This window comes from Narcine bancroftii, chromosome 9 (genome assembly GCF_036971445.1).
Source record: "Narcine bancroftii isolate sNarBan1 chromosome 9, sNarBan1.hap1, whole genome shotgun sequence".
Taxonomy (NCBI): Eukaryota; Metazoa; Chordata; class Chondrichthyes; order Torpediniformes; family Narcinidae; genus Narcine; species Narcine bancroftii.
In genome coordinates this window covers 102,565,501-102,578,159 of record NC_091477.1, presented here as the reverse complement: position 1 = coordinate 102,578,159, position 12,659 = coordinate 102,565,501, and the positions used below count along the sequence as shown (strand labels likewise).

At 37.7% G+C, this 12,659-nt stretch overlaps 1 protein-coding gene across 4 annotated transcripts in view; it reads right to left on the bottom strand.

The window, feature by feature from the left end:
- Positions 1-12,659, bottom strand: part of clcn2c (chloride channel 2c) — a 366,518-nt gene that overhangs the window by 187,793 nt on the left and 166,066 nt on the right. For all 4 annotated transcript variants that reach the window (XM_069897081.1, XM_069897082.1, XM_069897083.1 and 1 more), the window contains exon 4: positions 10,149-10,277. In XM_069897081.1, the coding sequence (XP_069753182.1) occupies positions 10,149-10,277 (129 nt within the window). The remainder of the gene's footprint in view (positions 1-10,148; positions 10,278-12,659) is intronic.

Here is a 12,659-nt window from a genome sequence, read left to right as displayed (position 1 = left end):
AATTCTCCTAGCAAGAAAGCTTGATACACACCCTGCCACATGGGGAAGTGAATTTTGTAACTATCCATTGTTCACTGCTTTCTTTCTAGAGAAATTACCCTGTTTTCCACTGTCAGAAGTTCGATTATTTATCGTTTCAATAGACTCTTCTACCTGATAGATTGTCTGCTGCACTATTTGTTGATTTCCCTGTCATCTCCCTACCTTATTGGTTGATGTGATGTCGTCAACATAAAAAGTTTTATAATGTGGACAGCACAGATAAAGATGATTCAGTCCAGTATGTGCTGGCCATGATATCAAATTAAACTCAATCCATCTGTCTGCACACAGTCCATATTTCTCCTTACTCTACCTGTTCTCGTGCCCACCTAAATGCCTCTTCAACATGGCCTGTCTAAATCTCCAGAGAGTAATTCTGTCTGATGAGCTTCCAAATAGATCCATACTCTTACCGAGTATGGAAGTCATATCATCTATTCTAAGTGGACCATTGATTTGTGTGGGGCAAATAAAAATTAAGAAAATCTAAATGTTAAGACAATATACTGATGCTCATATAATCCCTACCACATGAAAATTGCCCCGATAAATGATTCATTGGCCATACATTGTAATTGATGGAAGTACCGGGGAGAGGGAGAAACTTAACAGCTGTAAATATAGCAATGACTAATAGTAGGAAGCAAATTATCCCCCACATACAATTCATATGTATTACAGGACTAAGGCAGCTGGATAGTTTTCAGACACAAGCAACAATATTACCATTGATCCAAACAAAAACAAATCTATCTCATCATTCTAATCTTCAACTTTAAAGATAGCAATGGCTTCATCAGTAGTAATGATCTCAAATCAGATTCAGCTGGCTCTTTTGGTAATCCAATGAACCCTGCTCTCAATCCCATGGACACTCTTTGAAAGGTAATGTTGAATCTATTTTCACCAACCATTTCAGGAGTGCCGTCCAGACTGTCGCAATGCACTGAATAAGAACAAATTTATCTTGTCTCTTGTTTTTGGCAATTTGTCCTCTGAATGAAAACAGTTCTGACGGATGTTGGCAACACACAGCACACCAAATGCAATATTATTTTCAATTAAAAGTATATAGGAGAGCTTCATTGTCAAAACATATTGAGATATTGATGGCCAATCTTAAGATTTGAAATTGAAGTAGTTTAGAAATGTTATTATAATACTCATTCCACTTCATTGTAATTTATAACATTACAAATTGACAAATTACCCACACTTGATGTAAGGACCCTGACGATAAAATGAAATTTCTTGTCTAAAGTTCTAATTAAGGTTTCTTTTTAAATTGGCTTATTTGTCATTAAACTGCCACATACAAACACATTGAAAGATGGACCACATTTCCTCCAAAATTAAAGACATCTATACAATCAAACCTTTCAAACATTTTTGTGTGGATTCTTTAGTAATCAATACATAATCTTCTCGAACAATCTCAATAGAAGATATTTACTCGTGCAATTTGGAATCCCAGCATGATCTAAACCTTATGATTTAATTTATTCCTGAAAATTGAAATGCACTGGGAGCATAGAAATCTTCCTGGTCGTGCATGCAGTGGTAAGTGGTTATGCACTGGCCAAGGGAGACTGAGAAATACTGAAGTTCGGCAAGGGAATATGCAGCTGAAGCTCTCGCAGAATGGCTACATGACTAGCCAAGATTTTCACCACGTGTGTGTCTGTGTGCGTGCATATTGCTATTTTTAAGTGTCTATTGTACATCCATGAGAAAATTAATTTTGTAACAAAAGGAACAGAGACTTTATTCTAACAATGTTTTGCACTTTAAAATATATTTCATGCAGCTTTCAGTACAACAGGGAAAATTCTTCAAGGTTTTTTTTAAATAGAATCACTGCAGAGAATGAGTTCTTCAGCTAGTAGGCCCCATTGCACTACCATCTATCCTGCCATTTCCCAGCTACAGAAAAATGCTGGTGAACACAGCAGGCTATGCAGTACCCATAAAAAGTAAAAAGCAGTTAACTTTTCAGGCCTGAGCCCTTTGTCAGCCACTCCCTGGATGTGAACTGATTAATGCCACTGATGTTAAAGGGAGGCCTATTAGCTCTCTCAAGGTTGATCCAAGGCATTTTTCCAAAGAAGGAAAAGGAATTTATCTAGGATGTCCTAATCAATATTAAACTGATGATGTGGTCTCTGACATTTGGTTGTTACTGGACCTTGCCTATTGCAACTATCTTCCTTGAAAATCGATTGGAAAGACTAGAATGTTGTTGTTTATGACTCATTCAAACAAATAGTCTGTACTAAAGTTGAATTGAGTTTTCCACAGTTTATTAAAACTTTATTAGTTGCTAAAACTATGATAAAAACAATTAAATGATAATTAAAATGAAGATTAAAATGGTCAATAAAAGTTTTTGGATTATCAAGTTTTTCCCTCTTGGCAAAACAAAGGAAAATCCAAACTGACCGTTATCTTAAACGTGCAGAGAGCTAGCCATAACCATGAAGCTGGCTGTTACAAGGAAACAACATGAAAAATGTCAATATCTACTAGCTGTTTGCAACTTTCAATTCATTTAAACCCTTACAATACCAGCCCCTAATTATTATATCTAAAAAAAGAATTACCATTACAAAGAAAGAAAAAAACATAGTAGTATGTTTCAGTTACATTTTAAAAGAAAGTGAAAGTCAATTATTAAATCTTTCCACTTCTTGCAAAAGACAGATTTTGGTAATTGTCTGTTCAGAAAACCAGTTTTAGTCTTAATCTGCTTGCATGTTTCATCATCCAACATTGATTGGTCAAGTGTGACATCTGATACTCTTGATTCCAATGCACAAATTTCTTTAAACTTCACAACAACAGGCTTTTTCAAATTTTTCTTTTTCTTCTGTGTTGTTATTAACTGGGCCTTCATAGTACATTCTTGATTGTTTTCTGTGGTCAGTTGGATCATTCTTCTGGCAATCTATCCCATAAGATGATGATTGTTCCTTTCAGTCAGTTTGTGGGGTTTGATGAGGATACCCCACTCCTCAGAAAGAAACCGTGTGTGCGTGAATGGATTTAGGTGAGTAGGGGTTGCACAGGTTCAGACCCATCTCTCAACATCCCCTCCCTGATCTAATGGCATGGTGAGGTCCAAAACAGCTGGGGGAAGTTCTATGGCCAGACCAAGTTTTGATGAAAGAGGTGCCCTTTCTGCACTTCATGGAACGCATTTGCTAGATGGCCGTTGACCCTACGAGATGGTTCGTCTAACCTTCGGCAGGTCTTGTTTTTTTTTATCTTGTAGGATGTCTAGCCACCCTCCGCACCAGTTAAGTCTGGTGGGGGAGCCAGTTTCGTTGCCGACCACCCAATATGCAACAAATAGTATTGAGTTACCTGGTGCCAGTAATACTCAGGTGAGTGACCGGACGTTCATGTCTTAATATCTTGTGTCGTTAAACAATAACTTGTTTTCTTTCAAAAAATGAATTTCCTCTTCCAACTGTATGTATCTTGACGTCTAAATCCCTTTCTTCAATTCTGCATTCATTTTTTTAGCAGTTAATCTTTTCTTTCACTTAGCTTTACAAATTCTATTTACAATTAACTCTCCATTCTTGTCAACCGCTCTCTGGTCTCTTTTCTTGGTCACTTTTAAAGCTGAAGAATCATCAGATTCATTCTCATTGTTCTGAAAATCAGTTTTGTTTCCAAGTACAAAGTTAAAAATCTTTTGGTTACGGTTTTCAGGAATATTTTTTTAAAAACTGTCCTTTTTCAACATTTTGTCCTCCATATTGTCAATCAAATGCTCCTTTATACTATCAGCACAATTTTCTGCATTTGCTCATTTTAAAACATCCTGCAATTTTTCTTCATTGATCTTGTTTGCTGGTGCATCTGGGGCTACAAAGGTTACTTGCAGATTTATTCCCAGACATTTGTTTCATTCCTGCCCCAGATTTAGCAGAATCACTAACATTTCCAGCATCTTCTAATACTTCCTCTTCATTTTTTTTAGATGAAAACAATTCCTTCAGTGCTGGTTTAAATGCTCTCGATTTACTTTCATCAGCAAGATGTCCCAAGAACTGTTTGTCGTCCAGGATTTTTGGTCATTATCAAGGTGCTCCGGAAAGTCTGTCTTGAGTGGTTGTTCCATTGGTTTGTTGAGTTTCACAACATATATCATACTGACACTTGTTGTTGACGGTTTCTGAGCAATATCATGGTTTCTTTCTAAGAGTCCATTGATTGTCCATCCAACCATAGTTTCGATAGTGTAAGGTCCATCTATCACACTCGGTTTTACTTCCAAAGACTTTGATACATCTAAACCGATTAGCATCCCTATCTCAGAGCTATCTTCCAGTATGTAAATCTTCCTCAGATATGACCAGCAATCTACATCATTTTGATGTGGCATATTCCCTTTATGCACAGGCATAGTCTTCTGTGTCCTGGGATCTCCTGGGAGATCCAGGGACCTTCAACCCTGAAACAGTGTTAGTCTCAACAACCTTTTGTTGGTCTCATGGTTTTCAATAGAATCCTTGACCTTTTTCCTTCAAGATTAACCTTATTCATAAGTTTCATTGTGCAAAATGATGCAGTGCTCCCTGGGTCAATGCATATGTATGTATCGTTGCATTCCTGCTCTTGGCCTTCACTTGTACAGGCACTATTGAGAGTTTGCAGCCTTAGTAAGACCACTTGTCAATATCAAGGCTTCAGCACTGTTTCCATCTGCTTCTTTCATTCTTGTTTGTTCCTTTTCCTAGAAAATATGCAGCATTTTGGGATGTTTTTGACTATATGTTGCAGCTGAGTTGCTCATTGCAGTTTTTGTTGACGTGTCCATTACACAGGCAGCCAAAAGATGATCCACTTTCCTTCAAAAAAGCAATTTTCTCACTATGCAACCGCTTTTCCATCAGTGCACACTTTTCCAAATCATGTATCATTACAGAACAAACATTGCTTCACCACAGGCAAATTTGCATTTTCTTTATCTGCAACTAATACATTGGTGACAAAGGCACTTCCTTTTAACTTCGCTTGAGACTGTGACTTGGTCTTGTCAACTTTATTTACTGTTTGAGTACCTCTGATAATTCCAAAAACCTGGATGTGTGACCACGTCCACTTGCCCTTCAATGAACTCCACCAAATCCTTAAAAGTAACCATTTTGTCACCTTTTTTTCTCATTATCAATAACTTGACTTCTCTGCAGTTCTTTTATCCGGCGGGGTAATTTATTTACAACAATTAGCATATAATCAGGTAGGTCACGCTCTTGAAGATGAGCGATCTCTGTCATGACGTTGCAACATCCTCTTAGAAAGAGGGCATAAGCTTGTACACCCTTTGTGTCATCCAGTCTTATTAACAACCATGAAAGACCTGTAGAAATGTTACAGTTTTTTTTTAAATTTTTTATTTTTCACACCATAAATCACAATAGCCATGATATACACTTTTTCTTTTTCACAATTTACAGTGACTTTTTCTCCCCCCCCCCCCCCCTCCCTCCTCCCAAGCCACCCCCCCCACCCCCCCCCTCTCCTCCATTTTAGGTATACAATCTAGGTTGCATTAATTCAGTCAGACAATGTTGTCATTCAACAAAAATACACCAGAAATTCTACAGAGTCCATTCTTTTCTTTCCTTCTCCTTCCATCAACTTAGGTAATGTTTGTCCCCGGTAGGTTTTTGCTATTGTATTTAATGTAAGGCTCCTATACTTGTTCGAATATTTCAATATTATTTCTTAAACTATATGTTATTTTTTCTAATGGAATACATTTATTCATCAGAAATGTTACAGTTGTTGCCAAAATGCTTCTTTAGTAATGACTCAGCCTGCTTGAATCGTTCATTCAGAGCCTTATATTGGCAACTCTTGTTGATGTCCACTCGTGAACTGCTGCAAATAATATAAACAATCATCCAGGTTTTGACACCTAATTTCAATACTGCATGCAAAGCTTTTCATAAACGCTTGATATTCAAGTGGATCACCATCAACAACCTCGAATCTTTCTCTTGGACAGAGAAGACAGAGTCTGTAACTGCATTAACAATGTAGTTATATCATCTTGTCTTGACATGCCTGGATGTAGAGTACTTTGTACACCCAGATATCTATAACCTGCCAGGAGCAGGTGGTATTCAGTTTCACGTGATGGCATTAGGCTTACATCTCTGTCCATTGGGGTTTGAGGTTGAGCACCACTGTGCTTTAACCTGATTAGTTCAGGACCAAACATCATTGTGGTTGTAGCACTGATTCAGCACCATCCCTTAACCTTTCTGGTTCAGGACCAAGATGTATTGTGGCTCAGCCTTGGTATAAAATATTTTCTTTTTCTGCTGTCCTCCCTCAAAGCGTGATGCTTTAGAAAATTTGCTTCGAGCACCAGATATCACCGCACCTTCTAGAGTCTTCGACTTGGCCTGATCAACAGCAATTTCTGTGTCCAGATCCAACAGCTCCTTAACTGCTCATCTCGCTCTTCAAAGGCATAACCATCTAGAACCAATAGCTGCTCCATTTGCCTCTTTGATTATCTCTTCTTTGCTTCTAAGTCGAATTTATTTTGAAGGAATTTTTTTTTTGCTTCAAGAGCTGCCTTATCAGCCTGAAGTTTTACATGAGTAAATACAGTACTTGAAACAATGGAGCCTGATCTAGAACTCCACTTACTTCTCCTGCTTCCAGCATTTGACTATTAAATCCTGTATGACAGATGTTGCCTTAATATCTGACTGTCTCCATTTTGGATTGTCCATCCTCCTCACTACTCACGACTCAGCTTTAGCCTTGCGGCTGATCTTAGCTTCTATGAATTTTTTTTTCAGTAATTCTGTGGGATCTGTATCTCAAGTAGGTGTAGCCTTCTTATCTATATCCTCATTCAGTTTTGCTTGAAAAGTCAATTTGAGTCTACTGGTTAAAGAATTGCCACCTTTGCAATTCTTCTACAAGTTGCTTTTTCTTCGTAGCTCGTTAGGGGCAGCAGCTTCAGCAGCTGGCCATCTTATCCATCCAGTCATCAAACATAACTCCAAAATCAAAGGACAAGTGGCAGTTTCTCCAAACTGTGTCCTTGCTTGCAATAAAAACAGAGAAGGAATCCTTTAGTAAGGCTTACCACTTCTTCAATGGCCTTGGTGCTGTTCATGTTTGTGTCTCTTTTTTTGATATGCTCTAAAGAGCCCAATCGATCTAGTCTGAATTCCAAATCCAATTTCCAACTTTCCATTGCCTTAAATTCCATCTTTTATTGACTAATGCAGTGGTTCCCAACCTTTTTCTTTCCACTCACATATCACTTTAAGTAATTCCAATGCTATTGGTGCTCTGTGATTAGTAAGGGATTGCTTAAGGTGGGATGTGAGTGGGAAGGCAAGGTTGAGACCCAATTGTTACTGAAATATTTTGCTCAAGACAAATTCTCATTGGCCCATTTCCTTTGGAGTTGTGAAACTGTGCACATAACAAGTCAATTAGGTATAATGAAAACAGTGGTTTTTCAACTTTTTTCTCTCCATCCACATACCACCTTAAGTAATCCCTTACTAATCACAGAGCACCTATAGCAGAGGGAATACTTAAAGTGGTAGGTGAGTGGAAAGAAAAAGGTTGGGAACCACTGGACTAATGCATCAATAATTCCTCTTTTATTGACTAAATATTGTGACTATCTTCCTTTATAATTGGTTGGAAAGACTAGAATGACATTGTTTATGACTCATTCAAACAAAAGTTGAATGGAGATTTTCCACAGTTTATTAAATCTTATCAGTTTCTAAAACTATAATTAAAAAAAACAATTAAATGATACAACGATTAAAATGGTCAATAAAACTTTTTGGACCATCTCAAGTCTTTCCATCTTCACAGAACAAAACTGATCATTATCTTAAACATGCAACCTTGAAGCTGGCTGTTGCTAGGAGACAACATTAAATATGTCAACATTTACTAGCTGTTTGCAACTTACAATTCATTTTAACCCTTACATTGCTCGCCCTAGAATGGCTGTTGCATTTCCCATGCTGTGAGAGACCAAACTTTTAAAAAAAGCATTTCCTATTAATCCTTTGGATTTCCTAGTCAAGAAACATGCTGAGTTAACTGTCACCTGGCAGAATATTTTGTGGACATTATTACTCCTGAAAACCAGGAGTAAACAAAACAAATTTCAAGTGTACCCAAACATTGTGAAAGTATTAATCAGAATGGCTTGCAATGCAGGTGCCCTTTTCATCATCAGAAATAAATAAGTACAATATACAATCACAAGAGTAAAATGAAGGAACATATGAATTGATCAGATCGCATCCATGAGGAGAAAAGGCTGGTTGTAGCATTAGAGGGGTGCTCTTCATTGCCTGAGGGAATTTATTGAGGAAACGTATCACCATGTCATCCTTTTTCCCAACTAAACTGTTTTTGTTTGCTTTTTCTACTTTAATTTCTATATCATTTTAACCTGTTACTCAATTTGATGCAGAGGCTATGATTTATTCCTGACATGTCATTCACCATTTAATTTTCAGTAGCAGCCTGGGTGACGGATTTGAAACTTAAAAGACATTTTGTAAATGTAGACGTGCAGAATTTTTACAAGGAAGATAAACTGGATTGTTAAGATTCGACTGTCATTTCTTACCCAAATGGGTAACCTTGGTTAGCATTCTTCATCAGTCACAACAGCAAGAAAACAATACTTCTTGTGCATCTGGGATTAATGAACCAACAAAGTACAGGAAAAATGGAAACATAACCAATTAATATATGGAGTCTTCTTCATGGCGTGTGTTGAAAGCATAATTGGCATATATGTCCTTTTGTTTACAAGTAGGTTAACCTCATTAACTTCCGGCAAATATAAAACAAGGACCTCCCTGGGAGGAAAAATACATGAGATAAACACAAAAGCCAAATTAAAATTATATTATTTAATCCAATGCATTTACCTGGTGTGGTGTTTGGAATTAAGGTAATGATTTACAATTTCATACCTATTTCACACCTTCAAAAGTGGTGCAAACCATTCCCAAATGTCTTTTTGTTAACACCTATACATGCAATCAAAGTTGTACCAATGTTGGATTAATCTAGAGGCATGATATTTTAATATTGAAAGAGTGAAAACCAAAGGACTGCATTTCTCACCCCTGTCACACACATTCTTGTAATTAGGTTCCATTTTTTCAGCTCCTCAGACTAAAGAAAAATTACTAAGAAATAGCATCTCTCTCCTTTACCAATCTGAATAACAAATGAAACATCAGTCCTTGGCAGTTAAGAAACATGCAAATGTGTATTCAAACACATCTCTGTGCAAGAGAATGCAGTTATGTGTTGCTTCACTTCAAATGTGCATTGTGTTTTGTTTTTTTTTAAATGGGATGAACCCCTTTTCTGGTAGAGAGAGAGAGAGGACACCACTAATTCCCAGTGATACTATAGGTGCCAGTACTCACTCCAAATTAATCTCAATGTGCTCCATGGCACTCTGTCAGCATCAAGGAGATAGTAATTAGTTATCACATTTATGATGGGCGATCGTTCACAGATGTAACCATACAGAGCAAGCCAGGTTCCTTTCTCAAATTTGCATTAATGTAAATGGACTGTGGTACTGAACAAAGTTAACGAACACAACCAATAAAAAGGCAGACAGCTATGACAATTTCAATTAAATGTCACTGTGAAACTCTGATATCTAGGTTAGAAAAATTATAACATGCAAATAAATCCATGAATATTTTCTATACGAGAGGAAAGCACGATCTGGGTAATATTTTAAGGTGCACAATATTTTTGTCAAAGATTAGTGACTCAACGACAATGTGAACTGGAGCCCTGGATTCAATGGGAAAATCAATAACACACAGAAACTTGGTGAGCACGACTTAACTGGGTTAATACAGACTATGAACCCATCACTCGTCCCCTCATTTCTCATTAGAACACATTTGATATTTTTGAGCTATTTGAGTTAACCAAACCACCTTCAAGAGTAACTACAGATTGGCATTGAGAAAAGATGATGAGAGGAAGTGATCAATGCTGTTACACATAATTATTGCAGAATAAACCATTTCAGATCAAGGGGCACATACCTACTGCTTGAGGAGCAACAATCTGGACAAATCCTGCTGAGAAGGTGATGAGAACAACAGGGTAAGTGACCCAGGCCAAGTACTGAAGAAAGACGTTGTGATTCAGACCACCATACATCCATTTTTGAGCTGTGGAAACAAATATTACATGTTAAATTGAAGTTAAGGAGGTACTTGGTAATGGTATATTTAACTCTGTTCACCTGATCCTTCCTATGCTCTATAATAATCGTCATAACCAATTCGCGTAATGTCAATAAAATTTGCATATTAATAATGTTTTTGTTGTCATTTTGAATATTTTTATCATTTTAAATAAATTGCTAAATAAAGGATTCCAATTTGCATAATTGCTAATACAGTGAAAATAAGAGGATTGTTTTTGCTATTTGAATGAAAAGCTTCTCTTCAGATCCCCTTAATGTTTCTTTCCCATTACTGTAGATCCTGCATATGTATTGTTCGTCTGTACGTGTGTCATGTCTGGTTGTGTGTCTGCAATTTTTTTTTTGCATTGAGGACCAAAGAACGCCGTTTTCAACAATCAGATGAAAAATCAATTGAGCTTGAGTTTATGATTCCAGACCCACCAGAGTGATTAAATTATATCAGCCTGTTCAGTTCAAAGGCAATTAATGATGGACAGTAAATGTCAGTATGGTCAATAACATTATGTAAATTATTATTTTTTTTAAATCCTTTCTGTCCCATATTTTTATCCAAGACTGATGTTATTTAAATTTAGACATACAGCATGGTAACAGGCCATTTTGGCCACGAACCCGTGCCGCCCAATGACCTATAACCCCCCTCAGTACGTTTTTGGATGATTGGAGTACACCAGAGCCCCTGGGAAAACACACGCAGCCACAGGGAGAACGTACAAACTCCTTACAGACACCGCAGGATTTGAACCCTGGTCCCAATCACTGGCGCTGTAATAGTGTTGCCCTAATTGCTACGTTAACTGTGCTGATGGGGTTGGGGTGGGGGGGTTGCGGGGACAACAAAAAGCTCTCATGATGTGTAAAAGCTATTCAGTTGTACCCGATGCCCTGGACCTCAGGCACAGCTGAATTTTGCTGTGGGATGTTCATGACAAAACAGCCTCTGGCATGGCACACAACATTTTGGCAATGCTGGCCATGACACTACTGAGTCTCAAGGTCATCGTGTTTAAAGCTTTGAAACTTTGGTGAGAAACATGAATATTTAATACCCTCAAATGGAATCCCTCCAACAGAACCATAAGGGATGGACTAATTAAATTAAACAATTGAGAATATCATTTTCTTTGCCATGAAACTGATTTCTTTGCCTCATGACCTCCAGTCACAGTAGGAAAAAAAATCTTTTTTTCATGTGGAAAGCTAACACATGGATTGAAATACAAATGCCAACTTGGGATGCTGACATCTAGCTACCAAGAAGAGGCTTTGTTTCTAAATGAAAATCTCAAAAAGTTTTCATTTTCATGATAACTTCCTCTCAACTTAAGAATCTTTCCATCACTGGAGGCCGAATGAATAAACTGACCAGTTCTGATGTTAAACTCTAAATGCACAATAGGTTGGTGCCCTGCCTCTTTAAAAGACTCTGCGACAGGCACATGAACGAAAGAAAAATTAAGGGTTATAAAGTTGGAGGAATTTGGTTTTATTTTTGGTAGAAACATATAGATCAGCACAACTTCAAGGGCCAAAGAGCCTGTATTGTGGTGTAGTGTTCTGTTCCATTGTTCCCTGGAAATTGTTTCAAACAAAAACGTGGGTTTGAGCTTTGCTTAAAACAGACATTCAAGATGTATAATCATCCTTATGTTTAGATCTTGTTCCCACTTTTGTTTGGGTTTACAGCTTATTTCATTGTTCTCTTTCTCTTGCAGCTTGATGTATATGTTTGTTATAAATCTTTTAATTATCATTTAATCACATATTCAAAGTTGCTTCCTTCTGGTAACCTCAGCCTGCTTCCCAATTTGTCCTTTAAGTAGGTTTTCAGTTGGTGGTATGCAAACATTGTACTGTGAGTTATACCATATTTGTAGTTCATTTGTTCAAAATCTGAGGCGCCTGCAAGCTCACACCAAGACACAAGAGAAACTTGTCCGTGAACTACTCTTTGCAGACGATGCCGCTTTAGTTGCCCATTCAGAGCCAGCTCTTCAGCGCTTGACGTCCTGCTTTGCGGAAACTGCCAAAATGTTTGGCCTGGAAGTCAGCCTGAAGAAAACTGAGGTCCTCCATCAGCCAGCTCCCCACCATGACTACCAGCACCCCCACATCTCCATTGGGCACACAAAACTCAAAACAGTCAACCAGTTTACCTATCTCGGCTGCACCATTTCATCAGATGTAAGGATCGACAATGAGATAGACAACAGACTCGCCAAGGCAAATAGCACCTTTGGAAGACTACACAAAAGAGTCTGGAAAAACAACCAACTGAAAAACCTCACAAAGATAAGCGTATACAGAGCCGTTGTCATACCCACACTCCTGTTCGGCTCCG